Source organism: Crotalus tigris, unplaced genomic scaffold, assembly GCF_016545835.1.
Source record: "Crotalus tigris isolate CLP2741 ecotype Arizona unplaced genomic scaffold, ASM1654583v1 scf7180000024370.6872682, whole genome shotgun sequence".
NCBI classification, from domain to species: Eukaryota; Metazoa; Chordata; class Lepidosauria; order Squamata; family Viperidae; genus Crotalus; species Crotalus tigris.
This window is the reverse complement of record NW_024100540.1, coordinates 2,918,987-2,946,664: the sequence shown is the minus strand read 5'-3', so window position 1 is coordinate 2,946,664 and position 27,678 is coordinate 2,918,987. Positions and strand designations below refer to the sequence as shown.

The window sequence follows — 27,678 nt, the reverse complement described above, 5'->3', positions numbered from 1 at the left end:
TTGCATCTTTGGTGCTCCCACCATTTAGCACTTTGGACTACTTGATGTTGGGAAAAAGGATACTTTATGAACACCCCCCCCCCCCAATTCATTTATGTATTAAGAATATTATTAAGAACCAGGCAAATGTCTTTGGCTTATTCTGTTTGTAGGTATCACCATTGGTGACATTGGCCCAAAATTTGGTTATGATGAAATGGATAATGGCTACTTAAAAATGGACAACTTCCGTATCCCCCGGGAAAATATGCTAATGAAATATGCCAAGGTAAACAGTGGATCTTGTTTTGTTTTTGCTATTTATCTATGCCAGCTGTTCAGACAGCTTGAGAGAGAAACTATCCAAAGTCAAGGCTTCATATTCTCAGGAAGTAATTGATCATCTAATAGTCAGAAGCAATCCCCAAGTTTGTGTTAAAGAACCATCAGAGGTAAAATCCAGCTGTATCTCATTTGTCTGGGAGTTCTGCTGGTTCTCTCACTACCAGCTCTTGAACTCAACTTCCTGGAAGTTGTTCAAGAGTGTTTGTTGCAGTTTGTGGTAATAGAGGAGGAAGAATCTCTGTCAAATGAAGGCAGTAAATGGGAGGGCAGGGTGACTATTAATGTCAAATAGATTCTGGCTTCCGCCCCTGTCCCTCACCTCTTATATAAGGAATGTTAATAACATTTTAACTATCTGGTCTTCCTTTTCATAAATTTACTAGCCATCTGTATTACATAACTACCCTACTGTTGTCTATTAACTTTGTTGTCAGTGTATGTGAAACTGCTTAGATAATATGACCTAGTTAGCATGACAGTGATGTCATTGGCTTCACAACATATGCAAAGCAAGAGACAATTAGGGAAATAGATTTATGCAAGTTGGTTAATTTTAAATTACTTACCTGTTGCTTCATGTCAGTGATGTCCAAAACATTCATTTATAACACCAATGAATAGAAATAATTATAAAATGCTAATATTTTTGAAGAGGGGCCTAACAAGAATTTTTTAGTGGATCCAGTGACATAGTACAATGTTGGTTTTTATAATCTTACAAACTTGGTGGACAAACTCTTTCCACCTTCACTGCTTTATTTTACTAGGTTGAACCCGATGGCACATATGTGAAGCCTCTCAATGCCAAGCTGACATATGGGACCATGGTATTCATCCGTTCAATTATCGTTGGAGATGCCGCTCACAGTTTAGCCAGAGCTTGTACAATTGCCATCCGCTATAGTGCTGTGAGACATCAGTCTGAGTTAAAGCCTGGGTAAGAAGCCTGTAATAATATCCCTAAGGTCATTTTTTGTAATGCCATAACAATTGGCAAACCTCTCTGCCACCTTGCCCAGAGCAGTTTTGCCCATGAAAAAAAAATGTGCGTGCGTGACTTCTTTAAAAAACAAAAAGTTTGATTTTCAAAACATGTTTCCTTGGGAAGTGCCATTGTCAAGAACAGTGTAGAAAAGCCCAGCAATGACCTTTGAGAAGATGTACAGGATCTGTTAGCAAAATTTGAGCTTGAGGAAAACCAGTTAAGCACAAGAAATAGACTTGTCTTGCCTTAAGTCTCTTTGGTGTAATAGGGAGAAAACCCTGTCAGACCTCCAAGGATCCTAGTATATCGTCTGGAGTCTATTTCTTGACCTGACTTACCTTGAACATCTAACAAGCAGAATTTTCTGGCAAATTTTGCAAACCAATTTTAACATCTACTGTGGATTTTGTGAATCAGAAAAATAGTTGCTTTGTAAAAAGAAAATCTACTACCCCACTCCCGGCCCCCATTTGTGTCATTTTGACTACACGCAGTTGAATCAGAGCTGTCGTCAGGACTAGCCCTATATTGGGAACCATTGTTATTGGGGATCTGCCAATTTGTGATGATACAAAATCGGCCAGGAGATGGTAAACAGTTGCATGGCAACCACAGTATAAATTGTAAATCTTGAGTCAGGAATAAAATAGAATTGTCCCAGAACTGCAGTCATTTGTTCACAATTGCCATTGAATTAATGTCCTAAACTATTTCACTATTTCTATTTTTCCCATTCCCTCCCCCTTTTGGACTTCTCTCCTGTATTTTGCTAGTTACTTAACCTCTTTTGTCTTTTGAAAAAATGAGAAATAATTTTATTGGCCACATATTGGACCAAGCCAAGATCACTTTTACAAGTAAATATGTTTGTACTTTGAATGTATTTGTCTTCAGAATATACCCTTAGGATAGTGTAAGTCTTTGGTTTTTTTCTTTTTCTAAGGAATTAAATCATACATTATAGTGATTTAGTTCTCTCTTTTATTTGCTTTGTTCCAGGGAACCAGAACCTCAGATTTTGGATTATCAGACCCAGCAATACAAACTCTTTCCTCTCCTAGCAACAGCATATGCTTTTCACTTTGTGGGTTCATATATGAGAGATACATATCATCGCATCACTGGGAACATCCAGGATGGAGACTTGAGTGAACTGCCAGAGGTGGGGTTCATGATCTTACAGAACACTGCCATTGACAACTATATGGCTTAGTTTGTTCTTTCAAGACAATGGAATAAAGATAATTCCTGGGAAGAAACAGAATCAGAAAAAAAAGAGAGAGGGGCTATGAGTATCACAGATAAATTCTTAGAAGTGATTGATACTGTCTCAGTTTAAATCCCTTTTTCTTCCTCACCTATTTAGAACACCTTTGTGGAATGTTTTCATAATGAGAATAAATGAGATGGATAAGCTCACAACTGGGATTAGGGCCTCAAGATGATTTTTCTAACATCACTGTTTAGACCAGCAAATAAATCATTAAAAATATGTATTGGGTTCCACTTCTGGTATGCTAGTCATTTAAGTTGTTATTATTTTTTTTACAAAAGCTTGATAATGGGACCTAAATTCTGATTTGGACTTGTTCCTGAAAATTTACCCTGCAAATTTTTGTAAACCTTTGTCCTTTATGAGTGTTACATGCATATGTATGTACATACAAAGCTCAGTGTCATGCGTTCTGAGTTCAACAGCTATATAAATGATTTACTAAATGTAACACTGGTGTAAATCAAAAAGTGGACATCACAGACTATGGGATGGAATTTTTATGATTTGCTCTGATGACTTGTGGTTCGAAGATGTTAAAAATTCTACATAGTACAGTGTGCTTTATGACTTGACAGAATGTCCCTTCTTCTTGGAGTTTTAAAATCTCTAGGAAGAATTTTGATCTTGATGATAATCTGGATTACCATTCTTAACCTCTTCTCTCTTCCATCCCTACCAAAAATTCAGGAAGATAGAATTTAGTGACAGGACAAATCTGGAAAAAATAATTACTTTGTTCTTAATTACTTTCTTTCTCAGTTGCATGCACTGTCTGCAGGGCTCAAGGCGTTCAGTTCCTGGACTGCCAGCACTGGCATTGAGGAATGTCGGATGGCATGTGGGGGACATGGCTACTCCCGCTGCAGTGGTTTGCCTGATATTTATGTCAACTTCACTCCTTCTTGCACTTATGAAGGAGAGAACACTGTGATGATGTTGCAAACTGCCCGGTGAGTCATACCACTCATTGTTAACTGTGTGTCTTTTTGTATGTCTTTCTATCATCTTTGTCATTTTTTTCATGTCTCTGAGTGAATGACTGAATCTCATTGATGGTGCTTATCACCCTTCAACAGCCCTGGGTGATATTTATTATTAATTAATCAAAGTTGTATGGCCACTTGTTTCATAAAAAGGTGTCTCTAAAAATTTATATATTTATAATTTCAATTTCTATGATTCCCCACTAATACACTATTGGATGGTTTACAAATCTTACAACAACAATATGAACAATGTTCACAGTTTGGGAAGAATACTGTTCCAGAGACCAGGTGCAATGACATAAACACATCTGGCATCTACAGTAGTGACCAAAATTGTGGAACACTTTTGGGAAAAGTGTACAGTAGAAATGCCACCTTTGGTTACGTTTCCACCAATTTTTCTTCTAATTTCTTTATAACTGTAGCCTTGTTCACTTAATAATGCTATTTTACATCGCTTTCTGGGAAACCAGTCAACTCTTTGCACCATTACTTCAATTTTATTACGTTTTACAAGCTCACTAAATGAAAGGAAAAAAAAACCCAACCAACTTGATAGTGATCACATAACACACTAACAAATGTCCTCCTCTCAGCTTCAATACATGACATCAATAACTGAATCCTATTGTAATCTGATTGGCTCATTGCCAAAACAAGATGATATCTGATTGGCTCTCTAAACACTCATGCTCATTGGCTACAATCAGATGAAGGAAAGCTACCTGATATCAACCTAAGCAAGTTATGCTTCCTTTTTCTAGTTATTTGGCTATAACCTTTCATAGAATACAGTACAGATAATTGAACAAACTATGTTGCATTACATTCTTGATTAAATTATCTTTCCATTGATATATAATTTTATGGTACTACTACAAAAAAGGTGATGTTATTAGCCATCAAACCTCAAAAATACACTTTCCCCAAAAGGTTTCCACAATTTTGGCCACTACTGTAAATATGAACAACATATTAAGACAACATAAGAATAAATTCCATAAGAGATAACTCCATAAAGTCAATTTTTAAAAATCTTGAAACTCAAGCAGTAAAGTAAAACAAAGTATCTCCATCTACACCAGATGGAGTCAGGTGGATGAGTCTGTCTAGAGCAGACATGTCAAACACAAGGCCCGTGGGCCGCATCTGGCCCACGATTGGCTGATATTTGGCCCCCGGGGATGCCCCAGAGATGGCGAGGGACTGGCCCCTGCCACCCTGGCCCCTGCCCCGCCCAGCCTGGCGGACCCCAAGGCGTGCACATAGGTGGTGAGTGCAAGGGGGCCGACGGCATCCCGGAGCAGGGGCTGCATAGCCTGTGTGAATACTGGACCAGCACTCCAGCAGCAGTGCTGCAGTGGCACCAGCAGCACACACAGAGTCGAGGGCATGTGATGCGGACCACCGGACATGCCTATTCTATCTCATCTTTTTGTTTGGAGTGCAGGTTGCCACTGGTCATCTCCTCAGTCCCCTTGAGGGTCTTGCCCTTGGCCTGTGGGTGGAGCACATTCCCCTCACGCACCTCATTATCTGCCATGGCTACTAGCCGCTTGCACGGGTCCATTAGGCTGCCACCTAGAGCTTGAAAGAGGCAAAGTGGTCAGCTAGGAAGCCCTGAATATAGGTGGTAGAGCATGCCCAGAGCCAGCAGGCAAAAGGCCACCCCGAGCGGGGAAAGCTGGATCCCCATCAGTGCCATGGCCGCCCAGGCCCAGCACAGATGGGGAGGCACGCCATCCAGCTGGGACTGGGCGGCCATGGCACTGATGGGGATACAGCTTTCCCTGCTTGGAGTGGCCTTTTGCTTGCTGGGCATGCTCTACCACCTCTACTTGGCGCTTCCTAGCTGGCTGCTTCATCATCTTTGTGCTGGGTGGGCCGGCTGCTCTGGGCAGCAGAGGCAGACTAATGGACCTTCACAAACTGGTGGCGGCAGCCTGAGGCAGGGCCAAGGTGCATCGGGTAAGCAAGGGGAACAGGCTCCATGCACGGGCCAAGGGCAAGATCTGCGAGGGGGCCGAGGAGATGACCATCAATGACCTGCTCTCCAACCGTAAGCAAAAACAGATGGGACAGAGTAGGTGCATCTGGCGGTCTGCATCACGTGCCTCCCCTCTCCCCTACTCCGCCTGCTGCTGGAGGGCTGCTTGGTATTCACAGCGGGCTGCTGAGCCCCAGAATGTGTTGATCAAGGGGCCAGCAGGCTGTGGCTGCTGACGGACATCATCGGCCTCCATGCACTCGCTGGGCTCTGTGTTTGGTGGCCGATGGTGTCAGGCAGCAAGAAGGAAGAAACATAATAACTTGAACCTCTGCTGAAGATACTATTTTAATAGCCCAAAATGCAAAGGATATGCAAGGTCTACTAATAAAAAGTCAAGGAACATGGTGAAAAAAAAATATGAAAGAAGACCAAACTAATGACAACAGGTAGAACAACCATTCTTAAAATGATAATCAAGGTATCAAAATGGTACATAGTTTCTGTCTTTTAGGGTCAAACATCAACAGTAAAGGAACAAGCAATCAAGAAGTATGCCCCAGATTAGCACATAGTAGAAAAGATATTCAGATGCATGTCTATTTGGAAAAGATATTCAGATGCATGTCTATTTCTACAAAGATCGGAATTGTGCAAGCAGGGGTATTCCCTGTGACACCCTGTGGAAGTGGAAGTTGGACTTTTGCTTGAAGCACGTTAGGAAAATGTTGAAGTTTTTGGTGTTGGAGAAGATTCCTGAGAACACCATGGACAGCCAAGAAAATAAACAAGTGGATCATGAGCAAATCAACCCAGAGTTCTCATCTGAGAAACAAATTGTCAGGCTCAAATTACCCTATTTCAGATATATTACCCAGTTCTCTAGAGTAGGCTCTAATTCTAGGTGGAAGATGGAAGAAAAGAGAAGAGTGTGACCAGCAACAAAGCAGATGGGCTTGGTTATAGTGGCAATGCGTGCATTATTGAAAGATCCGAAGGGAGGGGGTTGGGTCATAATGTCACGGGGGAAAAAATATGTGGTCACTAAAAATCGACACAGATTTGATGGCATATAAATCAATCAATGTGTGAAATATTCTGGTTAAGTGCAGCTTTTGACCCTGTTTTTTATAATCTAAGCCAGGGGTAGGCAACCTTGGCTCTTTTATGACTTGCTGGCTCAGGAATTCTGGGAGTTGAAATCCACATGTCATAAAAGAGCCAAGGTTGCCTACCCCTGGTCTAAACTGACACAAGCTACATTATTGACACCTTTTTTACTTTCATAATTTTATCCCAGATGTGTTTTTTTATAGTGCAGCTGATGATAAAAATTATAAGGTAATTTACTGCCTTATGACATGAAATCATTTTGTTTTGCATTTTAGATTCCTTGTCAAAAGTTATACCCAAGTTAGTTCTGGACAACTAGTTAGTGGCATCATGTCTTACTTGAATGACCTTTCAGGACAGCATATTCAGCCCCAGCATGTGGCTGCTAGACCCACGACTCTGCATATCAACAATCCTTCCAGTTTCGTGGAGGCATATAAACTGAGAGCTTCAAAGTAAGTCAATATAAAAGGTTATAAAATTTCTCAGCATAATTTCAGACTGCTCATCTTGTCTAATTTTTATTAACCAAACCGCTCCCTTGGCTACTTCGTTCTAACAATTTCATATCCAGCTGATTTGATCTGGATGGGATTTGGCAGTTGCCGCTAACATGGTCTTACATGGTTCATATAATGGACCCAGCTCTAACTGACGAATGTGAGATACTAATTGACAACTACCAGAAATATGTATCAGGGTGTAGCAACTGTATGTTGCTAGGGCAGAAACTGCCAGAACATTGCATGTTTGAGAGGAGGACAAAGCAGAAGGCAGTCATAAATATTAGTGAAGTGCCAGACTGCTCAGTAATTAATCTTTCATGGAACGGTTTGAAATGGACCCCACAGTAGATGGAACCCTGTTAAGAAAGATTTGATTAGAAGAGCAGTTATTTCAAAAATTGATCAAGGGATAGTACCCCTGAAAATCTCTTTAAAAACACTACTACTGACCCAGAAAATAAGAGTCAAATCCCTTTTTCATAGTCTTCTTAAAAAGGGGGGGGCAGTGCTGCCTAATAGAGTCCAGCATTCCTGCTTATGTTTCAGAGCAATGGGACTAAGACTACTCGTGTACAGTTATATCCTGGGATCACTTTTGAGCAAGGTCAAATGCAATGGCTTCCCTACTGTGAACTAATATGTAGCTGAAATTGCAAAGGGGGAAGGTATTATTATGTTCAATCAAGTGTAACACAAATTATATTAATACTATATCACCCTTTGACTTTGGATTTTGCTGATTAGATATGTTTGTTATAGAAATGGCTTGTTCATATTAAGTATGTAAAAGTAAAATGTTTAGGCTGTAATGTTACTGTTTTATTCTACTGTGATATAGTCAGAAGTCAATGCATTTCTTTTTTCCTTTTTATCTTACACTTCTTTCTCTTCCCTTTTGCCTCCTCCATTTTCCCACTATTTTCAATTTCCTTTGTATTTTATAACTTGATAAGCTTAATAAAATTATTAATAACAACAGCATATCACTCTTAATTCTCGGTCTATGACTAATAGAAGGAATAAATAACTTTTCATGCAATGATGTTCCAAATGTTATTACTATTAAAATAGGACACATTAGAGAGCAGCAAATAAAATGGGAAAGTAAACCAGAACAGCTGTCACTGTTACTATTACTAACACTTCAAAGGCCTTGTTTGCATTTATTATGATCAACTGACAGCAATATTAAAAATTAGTATTTAGGCCATAAGAATGAGACTGTCTTCTATTTAATATTTGAAAATATGGGGCAAAATTTACATTGACTGCTTTGTGAGAGAATGGAAATTATTATTGTTCATCTTACAGAGTAGGAATAAAAGCTGAAGTTCACTAGCAGTAAAAGCTGAATTGAGTTTAGATTTTAAATCTTTGGCTTTGTCAACCATCAGAAATTTGAGGCTATGGTTATTTATCACTGCCATTATCAATTTTCAGATGTTACTACCCGAATGTTATTTATGGCCTCAATTCTAAGTATAATAAGCTCTGCTTCTGTTTTTCTACAATACAGGATGGTTGAGTTTGCAGCAAATAATTTACAGGCTGAACTGACCCGTTGGAAAAGCAAAGAAGATGCTTGGAACCGGACTTCAATTGATCTAGTACGAGCATCTGAGGTCAGTGGCACCTTATAATATGGTAGATACTCTTGGATTGTTGTTGGATTTTACAACATTTGAAGTCACTTCAATCTGTCATCTAACTTTTTCAGGCACACTGTCATTATGTGGTGGTCAAACTGTTTACAGAGAAGCTGTCAGAAATTGGTGACCCAGATGTCCACGCTGTCCTTAACAATTTGTGTTTACTGTATGCTCTGTGTGGGATTATAAAGAACTCTGGAGACTTTCTACAGGTGGGTAAATAATTTCTACTTTGAGCTGAATGGTTCTGTTAGACAGGGAATCTAGTTGAGATGTGAATTAATCAGACCTGGAGGGAAAAATCTTGTGATGGTATAATTTGACAACAAAGATAAGGTTAGATTAGCATGGATAAAACAAAGACACCCTAAGTTGGGCTTGGAGTATATTTTTGCCATACAGCAGTGTTTCCCAAACTTGACAATTTTAAGGCATGAGGACTTCAACTCCCAGAATTCCACAGCCAGCATTGCTGGCTGTGGAATTCTGGGAGTTAAAGTCCACATGCCTTAAAATTGTCAAGTTTGGGAAACATTGCCATACAGAGCAGGCATTTATGGAATGTAAATAAACATGTAGGCAGTATTTTGCCCTTTGGGAATTGCAGTGTCTAAATTGAAAATATTGTGCTAAAATGACATTTTCAGCTCTCCAAAATTAAATGAAAATGATATAAAAACTGTAAATGATTGAATTCTTACCATTCCTTACCAAAGCTCGTAGGGTAACTGCTAAACATTTCACAGTGATATCACTGATGCTTTTCTAAATCTGGATCTTCTTAAAATTGGGAGCAGGAAGGTATTTTATGTGAGAGCATACTAAAGTTTAGTAGATGAACATTAACCACGATAATAGCAATTTTATTCTTAAGAAAAGCAATACCATTTTTTAAATGCTCATTTTCAATCTTAATTGTTCATCTAGAATTAAAGTTCAGGTCAGATTTGTTTACTGGAAATATCAGCTTTTATATTAATTCTCCCTAAACACTTAGAGATGTAGAACTCTGACTGTTCTGAACTTTTCTTTTTGCTTCAGGGAGGCATTTTGACGGAAGCCCAGCTAATTCAGGTGAACATGCACATAAAAGAACTCTTGGCTCTTATCCGTCCTAATGCAGTAGCTCTGGTGGATTCCTTTGATTTTTCTGATTCTATGCTTGGATCTGTGCTTGGCCGATATGATGGTAACATATATGAAAATATGTTTGAATGGTCAAAGAAGTCACCACTAAATAAAACACAGGTAAGTAATTGCTTTTGTCAATCAGATACTAAAGGCTCATAAGACATACAGCAAGTTTTCAATCTATGATCATTCTGTCAGCTACAGTCTGAGTTACAAAGGTGCTGAATGAATAGTGATGATGGCTGGTCCTCAAAGTTCCAGCCATCCAAGAACCCCCTCAGCAGCCAGCTTGCACTTACGACCAGTTGCAGTATCCCGTGATCACATGATTGCCATTTTCAACCTTCCCTGCCAGCTTCCTCAGAAAGTCAATGGGGAAGCTGGCAGGGAAGCTTGTAAATCATTGGGTTAAGTCTTCCCACTCATATACTCTCCTTCAACATCTCTGTCTCCACACAGGCCATTCCCACACACCTACCTTAAGACTCACTGCCTCTTCCCTGACACTCATGCACTTTCTGCATTCTCTCCAAACCTTCCCCCATTTCCCTCACATCCTCCTCCACCCAGCAGCATCCACTTACCTGCCTGCCAGGCTTCATGTAAGCCACCTGGGACTTGCAACTTCTCGCTGGTTTCCCCACTGACTTAGCTGTGGGAAGCCAGCAGGAAGTTGCCTTGCCTAACAACCATGAAATTCAGTTAACCATAATAACAGGACTACAGGAATTTGCCATCACTAAACAATGTAATTGTATTTTAATGTAATGTATTTTACAACTGCATTGCTTATGCCAGAAATTCCAGTCTCAATAGCTGTTGTAAGTCAAGGATTACCTGTAGCAATAAAAAGCGATTATTGGCTAATATTTTTAAAATGGATAGATTTAAAAATCAGTTCACCAATATGTATAGTTTATGAACCTGCAGATGTATAGAAATGATCATCTGCAGATTCATAAACTATTGTTTTATGAAGTTATGGAAATATATTATGATTCTGTGCTCTTTCCTTAGGAGGAATTATTTAGCTCTAATGGGGAACTAGTTCACAGAAGCCAGGATTGCTATATTGAAAATGATGGCAAAGAGAATATGTGGTTATACTGATCTACAACTTCATAAACTAATCATGCAACAATATCAATAAAAATTGCTATATGCTTTTTTGCTAATGATAAAAACAGTTCATTTTATGTAATTCTTGAATACTTGTATAATTTTTCCTGGTTATGGTATACTTAATAGCAACTAAAGCTATCTGAATAAGGAAGCTACTATACTACTATAATCTACTACTACTATAATCTACTTTTTCTGCCAAAATATTAGAGAATACTGGACTTTTTTCTTTCTGTTAGTAGAAATTGATTTGATGCAATTGCACATGTATAGCTGAATTCACTAAAGCAGCAGTCCAGTGTGCAATTGGGAAATACATTGTTCTAGTAAGAAGTGAGGTATGGTTTGTCTTTAAAATTAATGCCCCCTCTTATTTTTTTCCCTCTAGGTCCATGAATCTTTCCACAAACACCTGAAGCCATTGCAAGCTAAACTGTGATAACATTTGTTTGGTTTTGAATATATTTTAGTTTCTTGAAATAACATAATTTGCCCTGTGAACATCTGAAGCACTTGGCAAATCCAAATAGCCATAGGATAGTAATTGTAGACTTCTCACTTTTTTAAAAAAACAACAACAAACAATTAAATATTGAATGAATTAGAGCATGGAAACAAAATGCAATTTTAATTATGTTCAGAAACTATCCTTTTTAATGAATCAGAAAAGCTTTATAGATTGGTGTAAAAGGATCAGTCTGTGAGCCTTTTAAGCATCTGCAGAAGCTGTATTATCTGTAGCAGGTTTTTCACTACTAAGTAGTTCTAGAAGGCAGTTATTGAGTAGAAGCAACATCTCTGGAAGCTCCTTTTAAAATGGTCTTGCACATTTTTAAACATTAATGCCATCTTAAGAGATGGTGGTTGTCAAAGCCCACCTGCACTTAAATCTATTGCTGTAAGATTTTCACAGCCTCATCAGGAATTGGGCTTCAGGGACCTTGCACAAACATCATATGTATATACCTGTTTGGTGTTCCAGGAATGGATGATTACCTTATGGGTACAATCTGTGACATTCTTAATGTTTGTGTACAATTTCACTTTCTGAATTCCAAATGGCATGCACATGCTCTATATTACATTTCCCATAAAATTGTCTATAGCACACAGGCAAGATCTCTCTCAAGGCAGAAAATTGAATGGGAAAATGTCAGGAGTCCCATTCCATAGCAATATTGTCATTTGCAAAGCCGCTGGGGAGGGAAAATCTTTGTTCCACACAAACTGTAAAGTATATTTAAGATTCCTATGCCTGGTTTTGCTCATAGGCTTTTTTTCCTGAAACACTTAATTTTTTTAAATGGTGGAACATGGATTTTTACCTCATATAATCATAGACAAGAAGAGAGTCCAAACTGGTGGGCCCATCAGCCTACAGTCTGGCTCTTAGAAGGCTACAGAGAACAGGTTACCACATTAAAGGATCTCAGCTCTAGATTACTGTTAGCAGGCTAACATTTTAACATTGTGTAGAATTTTATTGTGTGAAATTACCATGACAAAATTGCAGCAGATAGGATGGATTCAGCTTCAGTAACAAATCAAGACTTGGATCACAAACCAAGGAATTTCATAACATTGGAGAGTTGATTTCTTAATATGTATCCCTGTTCAAGAGCTAAAGGTGCTCTTATACTGCAAATGTTGAGCAAGAAAAATATTACATATTACAACTGAAACAAAAACTGTTTATAATTTTAATGTGCTAACTATTGATACATCTAATATAGCTGTACTTAATATACTGGATTTCTGTGTACAATACTGACTGGAAACGAAAAACTGCAATAAAAGATTATTTGACATCTTATGAAGAATATGTGGTATACTTAATAAACTAATTTTCAAATAGTAAAACGTACTTTTCCGAGTGTTCGCTAAGCCATCTGCTCCTTCCTACTAATAGTTTTTGATGTGTAATTTTCATTAAGCTAAAGATCACAGGAAAAATGGCTTGTCACAAACAAGCCTGCAAAGAGGGCAAGCCAAACTGAGGACATGATAAAAATTTAATTTTTAAGTAGAGGGTTTTTCCCTGGAGGTGAATGATTTCCTATGGAAGTTGCAAGAGATAACAGTATGAGGCTTTCTAGTTTGGGAAGAAAAGGATAAGAGGCTGAAGCAAAGGATGTTGGGTACTGATATTCTACATTTAGGCAAGAAAAACCAAATGTACAAGTATAGTATAGGGGGTACCTTGCTCAATAGTAGTTAACTGTGAGAGGGACCTCGGAGTCCTAGTGGACAATCACTTAAATATGAGCCAGCAGTGTGCTACAGCTGCCAAAAAGGCCAACACAGTGCTAGGTTGCAATAACAGAGGGATAGAATCCAGATCACGTGAAGTGTTAATACCACTTTACAATGCCTTGGTAAGGCCACACTTGGAATACTACATCCAGTTTTGGTCACCACGATGTAAAAAAGATGTTGAGACTCTAGAAAGAGTACAGAGAAGAGCAACAAAGATGATTAGGGGACTGGAGGCTAAAGTATATAAGGAACAGCTGCTGGAATTGGGTATGTTTAGTTTAACGAAGAGAAGGACGAGGGGGGGACATGATAGCAGTGTTCCAATATCTCAGGGGCTGCCACAGAGAAGAGGGAGTCAGGCTATTTTCCAAGGCACCTGAAGGCAGGACAAGAAGCAACGGATGGAAACTAACCAAAGAGAGAAGCAACCTAGAACTAAGGAGAATTTACTGACAATTAGAACAATCAGTGGAACAACCTGCCTCCAGAAGTTGTGAATGCTCCAACACTGGAAGTTTTTAAGAAGAGACTGGACAGCCATTTGTCTGAAATGGTATAGGGTTTCCTGCCTAAGCAGGGAGTTGGACTAGATGACCTCCAAGGTCCCCTTCCAACTTTATTATTATTATGGCACATAATATTCACAGAAGGCGAGATGGCAGTGTCGCCACCAGTTTCACTTAGCGCTAGGGAAATTCAGCAACTGGGCAATATTAGAAGCTGTAAGAAAGAAAATTGTGGTTCTGTTTCTCTTAGCTTTCTTTTGAAGGGGTTAATGGCATTTGGAATAATTTGCAAAAATTGCCTGTGCGAAGGGCCAGGATGTAAGAAAGGCCAGCGTGTAACTGGCCATCGCCGTCATCCTCAGCCTCTCCTTGGGGGGGGGGGGGGAAGGCGCAGAGGCATGTAGTTTTTGTCCTGGATCAATCCTCACGGGCCCTTCTGAAAGCCGATCCTGCTCCCATCAATTAAGTATAATAGCAATTTAGCAACACGTCGCCGGTAGACGGTGAGAAGGATGAAACCGCCCACGGTTCGGCTCTTGCTGACAAACTGGATTATCCAGGAATAACAACCTCGCATATTTTAGGCAATCAAGTTACGTTTTCCAGAAACACCATCCCGCAATAGCCCGACACCTCCAGCTCTGCCCATAATTCCCGGGGAGAAGCCGGGTGTTTCCTGTTACATCAGTGCCGGAAAGCACATGGACTGAGTTAGGCGGGAGTCGGCCAATCTGCGCTTCCTAAAATGGGTTGCAACAGTTGTGGGGGAAGAGCGAGGAATTCCGTGGTTTTATAAGTTGATGGCCAGCCTGGGAGACACGTGGTAGGCTGTTCCTTCTTTTCGAAGGAAAAGACGGGAAACTGTATAGGGGAAACCGGGGGGGGGGGGGGAAGGTTGCCTAAGAAGCTCTAAGTGGCTCCTTACCAGAGGATTAGAAAGTTGATTCTTATAGGTGCGGGGAGAGTGTGTGTAGCGGGGGCTGATTGGCTACTATGGTAACTGAGTTGTGTTCCAGTAAACAACAGTGAAGGCTGTAGGTAGAAGGGGAGCGTTAAGTGGATCACAACGCCTTGATTCTGTACACATTGTGGCTTCCGGCATCTTGACTGAAGGCGTAACTAAGACAAACTTAATCAGCATGAATGGCTTGACATACACAACCTGCTAATTTGCAGGTAATTGGATTCATTTAGTAAGCCACTGGTTAGGGTGTTGAGTATATTACAGCTACAGCGAACGCTTTATGATTTGGTATATATATTGTGGGTTACTACTTAAGATGTAGGTAAAATCTTCTTGACAAAATTCAGCTTCTGATGATTTCTTTGATACATCCATGTGAATTTCTTGACAACAATTAGGATGAGATTTGCCCCTGTTATGTCTTGACTTTCTGGCCTAGTCCTGTGATCATTAATTTTGTTAACAGATTCCTAGAGTTCCTCACTGCTAGATTTCTCTGATTAAAGAGATGTACATAATATAACTGCCCAGAGTCCCTGAAGAAATACATTTTGTTGTTGTTAGTTGCGAAGTTGTCTGACCCATCGCTCCCCCATGGAAGAGAATTTTATATTTAGGAATAATTCCTTCTCCTAACTCTACTTTCAGAGAATGAAAGCAAGGCCACACTTCTATTGGTAATATCTATGCTTTCAATTTCAGTGGCCTGTTTTGTTCATAACTGTACATTAGCCTTCCCCGAACTGGAGCCTCTAAGTGGCTGGATGATTGTAAGGACTGAGATCCCACACACTTGGAGGTCACTAATTAGGAAAAATTGTGACAAACTGTCAGAATGAAATGAAATATCAGAGGCAACCTACTGATCTGATGATAAGTCACATGCTATTAGAGATTTATGTAGTATATTAGCTAAGGAAGCTTAGCTTTGCTCTAGTCGGACTAGATGATGGAAATTTGTAAAGCTTAAAATTTTGGACCCTAATCTATTGGATTTAAAAGCTCTGAAGTTAGCATAAACTACCATATATGAAACTGGGTGCTAGTGGGAAGCTCACAAGCTGAATTTGCACAACAGACAGAACTATAAACAACATAGCCACATTTTAGCCTGTTGTGTTATCCAAACCCAATATGCTAGGGCAGTGTATGACTGATGCAAAGTCAGGATTAATTAAATTATTAATCATTAAATTATTAATCATATTGAATGTTATGCAAATAACCATTGTGGGATCTCACAATGTACTAGGCTATAATGTGGTCAGCTATTTAATGGATCAGTGTATCTAACAAATACATAGGGCCTGCTGCAATATTAAAATGGTGCTATATGATTATAAAAGTCAGCTAGGATTCTTTAAAAATCTGAATAAATTGTATCTTTATTTTGCATTTTAAGTAAGAAAGGCTGGAGAAATTGTTGATCAATATATGTCTATACATGAAGAAAACTTAAGAAAAATCACTTGCGAGAAATACAGCATGCAACTGGAGACCATGACATGGTAAGAATGATCATAGTGTTCAATTGATTCTGTTGGATCATAGGCATACAGGTCCTTGTTTAGCAGCTACCCGTTCAGTGACTGTTCAGAGTTGCGACAGTGCTGAACAAATGTTACTTACAATCACTACTGGAAATTCTGGCGGTCACAGTACCCCACGATCACATGATTGTGATATGGGTACTTGGCTGCACTGCCCTTCAGTTACATGAGGTTGCTATTTGTGACCCTTCCACAAGCAAAATCCATGGGGAAGCTGGCAGTCTCTTCTGCTCAGCAGCAGCTACCCCTAGGCCCAAAATTGCTCCCATGCACCACTGCTACTATCTGTGCACCCCTTCCACTTGGCACTTGCCTGCTTGCCAGCCTGCTTGCCAAGTGCCTGAAACTTAAAGTACCTGTTGGCTTCCCTGCTGACTTTGGTTGTTGGAATCTGGCAGGAAGTTGCATGGAGATCCTTGTTGAACAATCCGTGATCCTTACTTAATGATGGCAGTAGGACTTGCCAGGATTGCCGATGTTAAGCGATGCAGTCACACTGCATTTTAGAAATCAACCATGATGTAATGTGACTGTGTCACTTAGCGTTCCCAATATAAATTACTGTTGTTAAGTGAGGACTACCTGTAATGTAGAATGGCTTACTTTATGTTTCAGCCAATTTAACCATCAAGAAAACAGGAACTCCAAGCATTGCTCCAAGCATGTCTCTTTAGTGCAAATCAGGTAATACAAACTTTCCCAGAGGTTATTAGATTACACATACCATATTAGACTGTTTGTTAGAACTGATAAGATTTCAAATTCAGCGATTGTTGGTTGGTTTCTTATTGTCCATTCAGAGGGAGGTGACCTCATGTACTCAGAAAGAGTCTAATTAAGAGGTATCATACTGGGAGTTCATCCTGCATCTTCACTCTTTCATTCTAACTCTCTTCCCATGAAATCCTTACTCAACTTAGGCTCAAATCCTTACTCAAAATCCTTACTCAACCCAACTCATGAGCAACTGAGGCTCACAAATACTTCAGTGAAATTGTTCATATCAGTTTTTAAAATCAATATAACTAATAACCATGCTTTCCTCTATATTCCCCATTAGAGTACAGTAAGTCAAGAGATAAGTACAGGATGAAATATGTGGAAAATATATTCAATAGATAAACAAACAGATCCCATAATAATAATAATAGTAGTAGTAGTAGTAGTAGTAGTAGTAGTAGTAGTAGTAGTAGTAGTAAAGTTGGAAGGGACCTTGGAGGTCATCTAGTCCAACCCCCTGCTCAGGCAGGAAACCCTACACCATTTAGGACAAATGGCTGTCCAGTCTCTTCTTAAAAACTTCCAGTGTTGGAGCATTTACTGCTTCTGGAGGCAGGCTGTTCCACTGATTAATTGTTCTCACTGTCAGGAAGTTTCTCCTTAGTTCTAGGTTGCTTCTCTCCTTGATTAGTTTCCACCCGTTGCTTCTTGTCCTGCCCTCAGGCGCTTTGGAAAATAGCTTGACTCCCTCTTCTTTGTGGCAGCCCCTGAGATATTGGAATACTGCTAACATGTCCCCCCTTGTCCGTCTCTTCATTAAACTAGACATACCCAATTCTAGCAACCGTTCTTTAGATTGCATCAGTTCTTAATTGTTTTGAAATCAAATTCACTGTAGTCTCTTTTTTCAGCAATATCTTGGAATCCATCAACCATTCTCCTGTTTATCCATTACAAGGATCACTGCATTTGTGTAGCATAGAACTCCACATGAATCAAAATGATGTGTTAGCTATCTTGTTAGCAGTTGTAATGGTACATGACAATGACCTTGAGGGGCGAGGGGAAGTGAAATTGCCTAGAAAATGGACTAGACAAAAGAGGGAGGAGTCTCCACAGGCTTAACAGTCAGAAGAAGAAATTCTGTTATCTGATCATTTCCCAGGTAGCATCTCTTCCCCTCATCCCTCAAGGTCATTGTTAGATACCTTTACAACAGGGGTTCTCAAACTTGGCAACTTTAAGACTTGTGGACTTCAACTTCCAGAATTCCTCAGCCAGCTTTGCTGGCTGAGGAATTCTGGGAGTTGAAGTTCACAAGTCTTAAAGTTGCCAAGGTTGAGAACCCCTGCTTTACAACAATAGATGGAATTTGGAACTCCATATTTGATTGAATTTATCTTATGAAAGTTGTTCACTGATGCTAGAAGAAATAAAAATTGGAAGGTAGAAAAAAAGACTAAACTTCAGACATGCTGACAATATCATTTCGGTAGCTGGAAGTGAGGAAGACTTAAGGAATCTGTTGTTAAAGTGAAAGAAAGCTGTCCTATTGGTCAACATTAAAAAAAAATCTTACAAATCTGCCAACTGCTTGTATTAACTAATGCAAATTGCTGAAAAAGCTAGCCAGAGCAATAACACACATTATCTTCCTGGATTCAAGAATCTACAGGGATAGTGACTGTCTCCATGAAAAAGGGACACTTGTTTCTTGGAGGAAATGCTGACAAATCTAGCCAAAATTTTAAAGTATAGATCGTCCATTTGGTCATGAAAAGTTGGAAGCAAGAAAACAATATCAAAAGTAGCCTTTGTCCAATCGGGCAACCTCCAGATGTTTTGGCCATTAAGTCTGATAATTTCAAGACCTTTGCGGATTATGCAGAAGAGCATCTGATGTTTTTGGAAAGTACCAGAGTGAGATACTTTCATCGGTGAAGCAGAATATGTATATTGTATCTTTTTTTTCAGAGTAAAATGTATTCACATTAGAATAAATAAAATCTAATGTAAATGTAGGTAAACTGATCTGGATTATAAGACGCTAAGAAAAAGACGCAGGCATGTCTCGAACAGAGGTTTGAAGCTGCAGGACACAGCTTGACAAACTCTGAGTTTATTGCTTCTTATATACTTGTTACATACATAGGCTTTACCATTAAATGCTGACAAAGGTTTCTTCATTGGAAAATGTCTTCGTGTAAGCAACTATTTTCTAGTAACACATTACATGGTCAAAGGTCAGGTAAGAACAAATACAGGTAGATGAAAACAGAAGGAACTAACAAAGACAGGAAGAGATGGGAGAAGGAACTAAGCATATTATCTGTTTAGATAGGTGAGGCATTAAGTCAAAAGGGTATGACTTTCTGGCTGCTTCATTGGGACAAAAGGTATGAAAAGGTTATGAAGTTTGTGGGGGGGGGGAACACGGCAGTTTGCTGTGTGTGCATTTTTCCCCACACTGGATTAAATATAAATTACTATAAAGTAGAAGTCAGTTCAAGGGGTGTAAGAGACAGAACCAAAGGTTCATAATTCTTCATTCTTGTATCTGTTTACTTCCAAACATAATCCAGGTTTGACAATTTGCCCTCTTTGCTTTTATTTTTCTAACCAAATATTTATCATTTTTTCTTTAGGCAACAAAACTTAAGAAAAGTTTAAGAAGTAAGTGCATTTGTATTTCTATTTTCTTAGGATCCATTAGATATTAACCTCGCATGTTGCTCCAATGGGTCCTGCACTATCATTTGAAGCCAGTTTCAAGAGATCGTATCAAGAGTAGCTTTGAAGTTCCCATTCCTGTGCCTCCTAGTAAAATCAGTTGGGTTAACTGGATGAAAGATAGGCATTTCTCAATAGTAATTACGTAATAAAAAAATAGCACTATCTTCCTGGTGAATTGTGTTTCTAAATGGACTAATAAAACATGCAAAGTTTTTTTTGTTTCTTAGCAATATTTTAATTGATGCATTTAATTAAATTCTTCTAGGTATCATTAAGATCAAAGGTGATCCATAGAAGAAGCTGCACTAACTCATTTTTGAGAAATGAAAGTCAGAGTGGGCAGGACCGTATTATGCTTATGAGCAGGGATAAATGGGGAAAACTGGGCTTTCTTTAATTTTTTTTTAAACTAAACTAAACTAAATTTAGGACTTGCACTACAATATTCAAATGTTTTGTGGCTCAAAATGTCAGAAAATGGTGCCACCAATTTGTAGCAGTTGTGCTTGGAAGAGACTCTAAGATGGGTAGGCAACCTTGGCTCTTTTATAACTCGTGGACTTCAACTCCCAGAATTCCTGAGCCAGCTGGCTCAGGAATTCTGGGAGTTGAAGTCCATGAGTCATAAAAGAGCCAAGGTTGCCTACCCCTGCACGGCTGGCTCAGGAATTCTGGGAGTTGAAGTCCACAAGTCATAAAAGAGCCAAGGTTACCTACCCCTGCTCTAGGACGTCCAGAAGGGGCTTTGAAGAATATGGGGCAGTCAATTGCTCTCTTGTTATTTTCATCTCTATGCCAAAGTGCTTGTTGTGCCATGTTTTGATTTGATGAGTCTTATGTAATTACATAAGAGCTAGTTTGATGTAGTGATTAAAGCACTACGCTGCCGTGAGTTCTAGTCCCACCAGTCTCTCTTTGCCAGCTGTAGCAAGAAGGCAGAGGCAAACCACTTCCAAAAATGCTGCCATAAAAACTATACAGACAGTCCTCCACTTACAACAGTTTATTTAGTGACCATTCAAAGTTACAACCGCATTGAAAAAATGACTTATGACCATTTTTCACACTTAAACGACCATTGCAGCATCCCCATGGTCACACGATCAAAATTCAGACACTTGGCAACTGACTCGTGACGGTCGCCGTGTCCCAGGGTCAAGTGATCACCTTTTGCAACCTTCTGACAAGCAGTGTCAATGGGGAAGCCAGATTCAGTTAACAACCAAGTTACTAACTGAACATCTGCAGTGATTCACTTAACAATTGTGGCAAGAAAGGTTATACAATGGAGCAAAACTCACTTAACTGTCTCGCTTAGCAACATAAATTTGGGGTTAAATTGTGGTCATAAGTCAAGGACTACCTGTGTTGACTTCTCCAGGCACTCGCCTGGAGTGGAGACTTGACTCAAAGGCACAAAAGAAAATGCTTTTTATTATATATGCTTTGTTATAAACATTTCAATTTGAACAGCATCGTACAGTATACTTATTTTAGATATGTGGCATAAAACAGAGTTGAAAAAGAAGCCGAGGGCTTAAATTTATGCTCTCTAGGATACATTTGTGAGAGCCTTGTTTTTCAGCACTTCCTTGCCAAATCCAATTGGAAACATTGAAACATTCTGTAATGTACTCTGTAGTTATTTCATTTGGCTCCGTTCCCTCTACATGATTTCCATGTGACTTATTCACAACTGCTGTCTGGGATCTTCCTTAAAGATACAATCTTGAACTTGCTTCAGCTATCCCAGAAATTTTTGACTCATTCCTTTGTCCTGTTTGTTCTAGGTTCCATTGATGATGTCCTTGGTGATCTTCTTGGTGATGATGGTAAAGTGGAAGAAAAAAATATAATAGGAGCTTATGCATGAAGAAGTAATTTCAAATGCTGTTTTCCATATACCTTCCCCTCTCTCTTTAGAGTTTGGGTGGAGGCTATTGGAAAGCATACCATTTCTACATTGATTTATCAGAGGAATTCTGTCTTTTGATAATGACTTTCTCAGTCTTGGCTGCTTTCACAAATAATATTGTACAAGTGGTATAAAATCCAATTCCATTTCTGGAGATTTCTGTTTCATACAGCTCCAATCAGCACGGCTACGAAGTTATAATTTATTCATTGATTTAAAAGATTTATATTGCCACCCACCTCAGGCACCATAACTCTGGGTGGCTTTCAGTAACATTCAAAAATATCAAAACACAAAATAAAGCCATATCGCACAACCAAGTCACCATAACATTCTGATACCAAATATACGTGTGCTGGGCTCAGTTCCCATCTTTGTCCAATACCTGGTCTAAATCCATGTCTTAAGAGCATTGTAACATTTGGCTTTGTAATCAAGAGTTGAAACCACATCGTTGAAAAACGATGCTACCTTTGTGCTAAACTAAAATTTAACACTATCTACATCAGGAAAAGAAGATTTTGCAAAACAACACACTCCCACTTTTTCTCACTATTTTACTACAGACAAGAGAAAGAACAAACCAGGACTTGGTTTCACTCTTTGGATTGTTATGTGCAAACATGATATGTAATTTAAAAGGAAGTATCTTGTTCAGATGACCCTTATTTAATAATCAAACGGGTCATTTAAGCTGTAGTCCACATAACCATAATGTCTTCTGACATAAAATTGCTGCAGGGAAAGGAAAGAAGAGAGGCTATATAACTCCAGGGTTTCTCATAAACTTCTTTCTATTTATGCATGAATTCTAAATCAGCATATAGCATTATATGCATAGTTTTTGACTGGCTGAGTTCATACAACAGGCTAAATCCTAATGTGGTTTATTTGGTTCTGGCTTATTGTGATGAATTCGATGGCTATGACATGTTCCCACCATGGTTAAAAATACATTTTGTATGATGGGATCCAATTGTGTTCTTTTTGCTCCTGCAGTTACTGTGCTAACCGTATTGTTTTTAATATGTTCTGTTAATGTAGTTCTATGGGCATACTGTCTTTAACTTTGTAAGCTATCTTGAGTGCTATTCTAGGGAAAACACATAGTTTACATGTTTCTGAATGTACATTTGTACATTACCTACTGAATAGCAGCTATGCAATGAGACAAATGTTGAGGTATAGTTAGGGGTACTTATGAACTCCTTCCTTACCTTTTTGGAGCCCAGTAATTTACTAATTAACATGTTAGAATAATTCCTCTACTTGCTGTTCTTCAGTTTTTCATCTTGAGAAGTAGTTTGGGCTATGACTAAAAATTCATAGGAACAAGTCGTCTTGAAACAGTTCTCTCCATACTGAATCTGTTTTTAAGTCATGTAAGTTTACTCCATCTCTACTTTGTTGAGAATACCAGTTGACTAAAATGCATGTCTTAGAGTAAAGGATACAATCTGTACTTAAATGTCTACATCTTCATCTCTCATTTTAAGATGATATTCCTGCTAATTCAGGCAAACCTGCATCCTTTGGCAGAACAGATGGGAAAGCCAGAGAAATGGTGCCACAGGTCAGCAGAAAGTACGTAATGGCATTGTACTTTGATATTCAGGTTACAGAATGATGGTGGGACTGACTAAAGAAGTCTTTTGAACTTATTACTACTACCAGTATTATTGTTTCTCTCTCCTCTTTAACATTTCTTGGCTGTGAACTGCAAATGTTGATGGATCTTTCCTAAGCTGAACTGCTTACAAAATTCTTCTAAGCTGAAATGAATGTTGGTAACTCCTCCTTGGTCAAAATGTCTGAGCGATCTAGGGACTTTTGGTAAAACCTGTAACAAGTGCCGTTTTGAGGCAGGATCCATTCTTCCCCTCAATCTTTTCCTCTGTATTTTCAGGGGCCTTCTGGATGATGATTTCTTTAGCAAAATGGCTATGGAGGAAGGGGCAGATGTAGAGGTGAGAATATATAATAGTCCAGTTCTTTGTCTAGTAAATCTGTGCCTGATGGATTACTAGTTGTAGATAGTAAGGATGAGCAATGAATTCTGCTCAGTATGCCCAGATTATTGTCTTGAATGGTTGTTGCAGTATTTATTTGACATTTTTCCATTGAAGCCTCATCTATTATTTGTTCATTTCTCAGGAGCCTGATATCTCAGATGTGGATCCAGAAGCTCTTCTAGAGACCTTGAAGGTAAACTGAAGGATATAGCTTGCAGTGTATACCTCCCCCCCAATTTTACTATGTCTTGTAAATGATGCAAAAACGGTGAGTGCACTCATCAAGAAATAGTTGGTTTGTTTTCAGTTTAGCATAATGTGCAAATGGGAGGTAGGAGTGGGATGGGATAGGGATTTGCTGGTATAATGAGCACAGCTCTTGCATAGCATGCTTTGTGAATAAGGAGGCGTTATTTGTTTATTGTTTGCTGAAATGTTTTTAGTTTAGCTTTGTGTCTCGTTCAAGTTTTTGAACCAGTCAACAAAGGTGCAAAAGTTATGCAGCTAAAAATGGACATAATAGAAACTGTCTTGTCCAAAGAAGCCATGGTCATTTTATTCATCAGAAAGCCAGACCCTAACATATTTCTGACGTGTTTAGTGATCTAGTGTTAAATCATGAACTAGCATACACAAAACATCAATTTAGGTTTTCTCTCTTGTCAGGATATGGATGAGATGGAAGCTGATATTTTGGGCATAAAAAAAACAAGCGCAAAGTCTCCTCAGAAAGCTGCTAAAGGTATAGGAACAGCAGAGCCTTCAGCTGAGGCAGCAAAAACTAAGACAACCAACATAGAAAGAGGTGAGTGTTCTTGCCTTTTGAATCAGTTTTCAAAATGACTGTGATGTCCCGGGACACAATTGTTAATGTATAGACACTATTTCCAGTCTGAACTATTAAAATAGGTATTTTTAGCGGTACTTCTTTTTTCCATGTTTTTGTTCTTGATGCAATACCAGTGATAAACATTTTACCCTCATTCATTCAACACTAATGCATAAAACCCAGCTGGCAGTGTGAAACTGAAATGGGAATACCTTAAAGCTCACCATGCTGAACTCCTTGAGCAAAATCTGGACATAAATGAGACAAAACTGAATAACATGAGTTTATTGTCTCCTGTTAGTGCCATAGAGACTGTTAAGGGGCTCTTGATATTTAAAGGGCATTTCGGTGCTATACCCTAGCACCGAGAAAGGTGACCCTCAAAAAAAAAAAAGGCTTTGCTATGATCTAGAAGAGGATCATATTAGAAAAGCTGCTGCACCTGTGAGGACTATGGAGTGCTTTGAAATAAAACAAAAAGTTGCATAAGAGCATGCAGGGGCTCTCGCCTAGCACCTCTCTGCAAATCTATAAAGAGGCTCTGTCTTTTCCTGAGATTGTGTGGCTGTGACTATCTTCTGCATTTGTAGCTTGATACTGGAAACACGTTTGGTTTAAGGCAGCAGTCCCCAAACTTTGCAGCTTGGTGGCCCAGCTGGGGGGGGAGGGGAAACGGACCCTGTGCATGCGAGTGCTCATGGGCCCGCTGCTTGTGCAAGTCAAGCTGCGGGCGCACATGTATGCGCCAGCTCACCAGTTCCAAATAGGCCACAGCCCAGTAGTGGGCTGCAACCCAAGGTTTGCAGATCCCTGGTTTAAGAAACTGCTGATAAGAACTACAGTTGCACTCGCAACACAGCCCAGCCTCACAGAAGTATCTCAACATTGTGAATTCTGTAGATTTGCCTTGCCAAGTTTGTGTTGGACTCCATTGGCCATGGCAGCTTGGAATAAAATATCTGAAAGGTATTGAGTTCCTTTATACAGTTCATAAATCTCTGATGAAATCAGCTGAATATAAATAAATATAAATAAATATAATATAAATTAATATAAATATAATATAAATATAATATAAATTTATTTATAATATAAATAAATATAAATAAATATAAAGATTTATATTTATTCAGGGCTTCTTTTTATGTAAGACCTGAAAATTGGTGACAATATCTATTATGCCTTTATTTTTTTTAAAAAAAAACACATAATCTTTATATTCAGGAGACTCTGTAAGTGAAGTCAGTAAGGTTCTTGGTTCTGTTCCATCTGCTTCCAAACAACTGAAACAACGGTTCTCTGTTGAAGGTAGGCGTTTGCATAGACTATATTTCTAAATTTAGTTGTGAATACAACGTGAATTTGGAAACACCAGACCTTTATGTGGCAATATTTATATCTGACCAACAACCAGTCCAACTCTGAACTTTTGTTGCGATAAATATCTATTAAATTCAAAAAGCATAGATAATATTACCCCAATACGAACGTTCTCTGCCTGGGGCGTTTTAAGTACGTTGAATTACAATCTCACATATTGATTCTGTTCTTTCTTCATTTTTTCCCCTTTATTAAATATGGTGCAGTCCATGAAATCTCCTCCCTCTCTCTCTCTCTCTCTCTCTCTCTCTCTCTCTCTCTCTCTCTCCCTTTCTCAAATGCCTCCTATACACATACCAATACACATCCATGCACAGACACTATCTAGCACAGGAGCAGTACAGGTAGTCCTCAACTTTCAACAGTTCATTTAGTGAACAGCAGCACTGAAAAAAGTGACTTATGACCATTTTTCACACTTCAGGCCATTGCAGCATCCCCGTGATCACATGATCAAAATTCAGACGCTTGGCAACTGACTCATGCAGTGACAATTGCAGTGTGCCGGTGTCATATGATCCCCTTTTGTAACCTTCTCACAAGCAAAGGCAACAGGGAAGACAGATTCACTTAACCACCATGTTGCTAATTTAACAACTGCAGTGATTCACTTAACAACTGTGGTAAGAAAGGGGCAAAACTCACTTAACAAATGTTTCGCTTAGCCACAGAAATTTTGGGCTCAGTTGTGGTTGTAAGTCAAGGACTACCTGTACTGTGTTCTGGAAAGCACAGAGTAAAATAGAAGTTCACAGATTGCCCACCCCAGTTGCAAATGAAAGGTGCACCCTTTCTCTGATGGGTGATGATAATTGGTGATTTATCATGATGATGAAAGCAAGAAGGATCTGTACTTTGCTTTAATATCTTTTGCAGAAGGATAGAATGAATTGCTTGTGTATAAAATCACGATCTCCCCATAATATAGGGGGAAAAAAACCCTGAATTTTATTGTGGTACATTACAGATAGTTTTTGGTTAATGACTACTTGTTCAGCAACCATTTGAAGTTATGATGAGTAATACTTATGACCAGTCATCAAAGTTCTGGCGATTCCAGCTCCTCTGCAGTCATGTAATTATAATCTGGGCATTTGGAGATAAATCTTCCTTGCCCTGCCACAGCCATTCCCAACCCAGCTACACTGCCGCACCTCACCAGCCTCTCCCACATCCTGCAGCAGCCATCCCAAGTCCCTACCAAGGTCCTGTACTCTGTAGCAGTCACCCCAAATCCCATCAGCCTTGTGTTGTGCCAACCCCTTGCACGCCTTCCCGCTTCCGCAATAGCCACACTAAACTACACTCATACCATGTCACACCGGCGCTTCAAGCACATTTCTGCACACAGCTACAGCCACTGGCCAGCATACTAGCTTGTCTCCTTAAGATTTAGAACTTCCTTCCAATTTCCTTTCTGATTTTGCTTGTTGGAAGCCAGCAGGAAATTGCAAGGAGGTCCTTGCTTAATAACCTGAGATCCTCGCTTAGTGGCAGTACGTTGTGCCAGGATTCCTGTGGCTAAGCAATGCAGTTGTGTGACATCACACTTTACATTGCATTACTTAGCAATAGAGATTCCTGTCCCAATTGCGAATGTTAACCAAGGACTACTGTATTTTACTAAAAATCATTTTGTAGTATCTTCCTTAAACTAGTGAATTGTCTTAATGTATAAGTATCCTAAGAGTATTATGCTGAGTTAACCCTCAAGGTGGTCTGAATTTGGGCCTA

The 27,678-nt window shown here is 39.2% G+C and overlaps 2 protein-coding genes across 11 annotated transcripts in view; both read left to right on the top strand.

Moving 5' to 3' along the window:
• ACOX1 (acyl-CoA oxidase 1) overlaps nucleotides 1–12,892 on the top strand; it is a 36,891-nt gene extending 23,999 nt beyond the window's left edge. For all 4 annotated transcript variants that reach the window (XM_039328038.1, XM_039328035.1, XM_039328036.1 and 1 more), the window contains 9 exons: nucleotides 153–268; nucleotides 1,092–1,261; nucleotides 2,309–2,471; nucleotides 3,345–3,535; nucleotides 6,947–7,126; nucleotides 8,694–8,799; nucleotides 8,895–9,038; nucleotides 9,868–10,074; nucleotides 11,468–12,892. In XM_039328038.1, coding sequence (XP_039183972.1) covers nucleotides 153–268; nucleotides 1,092–1,261; nucleotides 2,309–2,471; nucleotides 3,345–3,535; nucleotides 6,947–7,126; nucleotides 8,694–8,799; nucleotides 8,895–9,038; nucleotides 9,868–10,074; nucleotides 11,468–11,518 — 1,328 coding nt within the window. In that variant the 3' untranslated portion in view covers nucleotides 11,519–12,892. The remainder of the gene's footprint in view (nucleotides 1–152; nucleotides 269–1,091; nucleotides 1,262–2,308; nucleotides 2,472–3,344; nucleotides 3,536–6,946; nucleotides 7,127–8,693; nucleotides 8,800–8,894; nucleotides 9,039–9,867; nucleotides 10,075–11,467) is intronic.
• A 1,623-nt stretch (nucleotides 12,893–14,515) lies between these two features.
• FBF1 (Fas binding factor 1) overlaps nucleotides 14,516–27,678 on the top strand; it is a 42,339-nt gene continuing 29,176 nt past the window's right edge. For 2 of the 7 annotated variants that reach the window (XM_039328062.1, XM_039328060.1), the window contains exons 1-9: nucleotides 14,516–14,664; nucleotides 16,208–16,313; nucleotides 19,721–19,748; nucleotides 21,599–21,640; nucleotides 23,220–23,307; nucleotides 23,630–23,690; nucleotides 23,878–23,928; nucleotides 24,402–24,540; nucleotides 25,789–25,872. In XM_039328062.1, the coding sequence (XP_039183996.1) occupies nucleotides 16,311–16,313; nucleotides 19,721–19,748; nucleotides 21,599–21,640; nucleotides 23,220–23,307; nucleotides 23,630–23,690; nucleotides 23,878–23,928; nucleotides 24,402–24,540; nucleotides 25,789–25,872 (496 nt within the window). In that variant the 5' untranslated portion in view covers nucleotides 14,516–14,664; nucleotides 16,208–16,310. Of the gene's footprint in view, nucleotides 14,665–14,746; nucleotides 15,018–16,207; nucleotides 16,314–16,970; nucleotides 17,040–19,720; nucleotides 19,749–21,598; nucleotides 21,686–23,219; nucleotides 23,308–23,629; nucleotides 23,691–23,877; nucleotides 23,929–24,401; nucleotides 24,541–25,788; nucleotides 25,873–27,678 lie in introns of those variants that run through there. The other 5 variants (XM_039328065.1, XM_039328067.1, XM_039328066.1 and 2 more) reach the window with 5 other exon arrangements.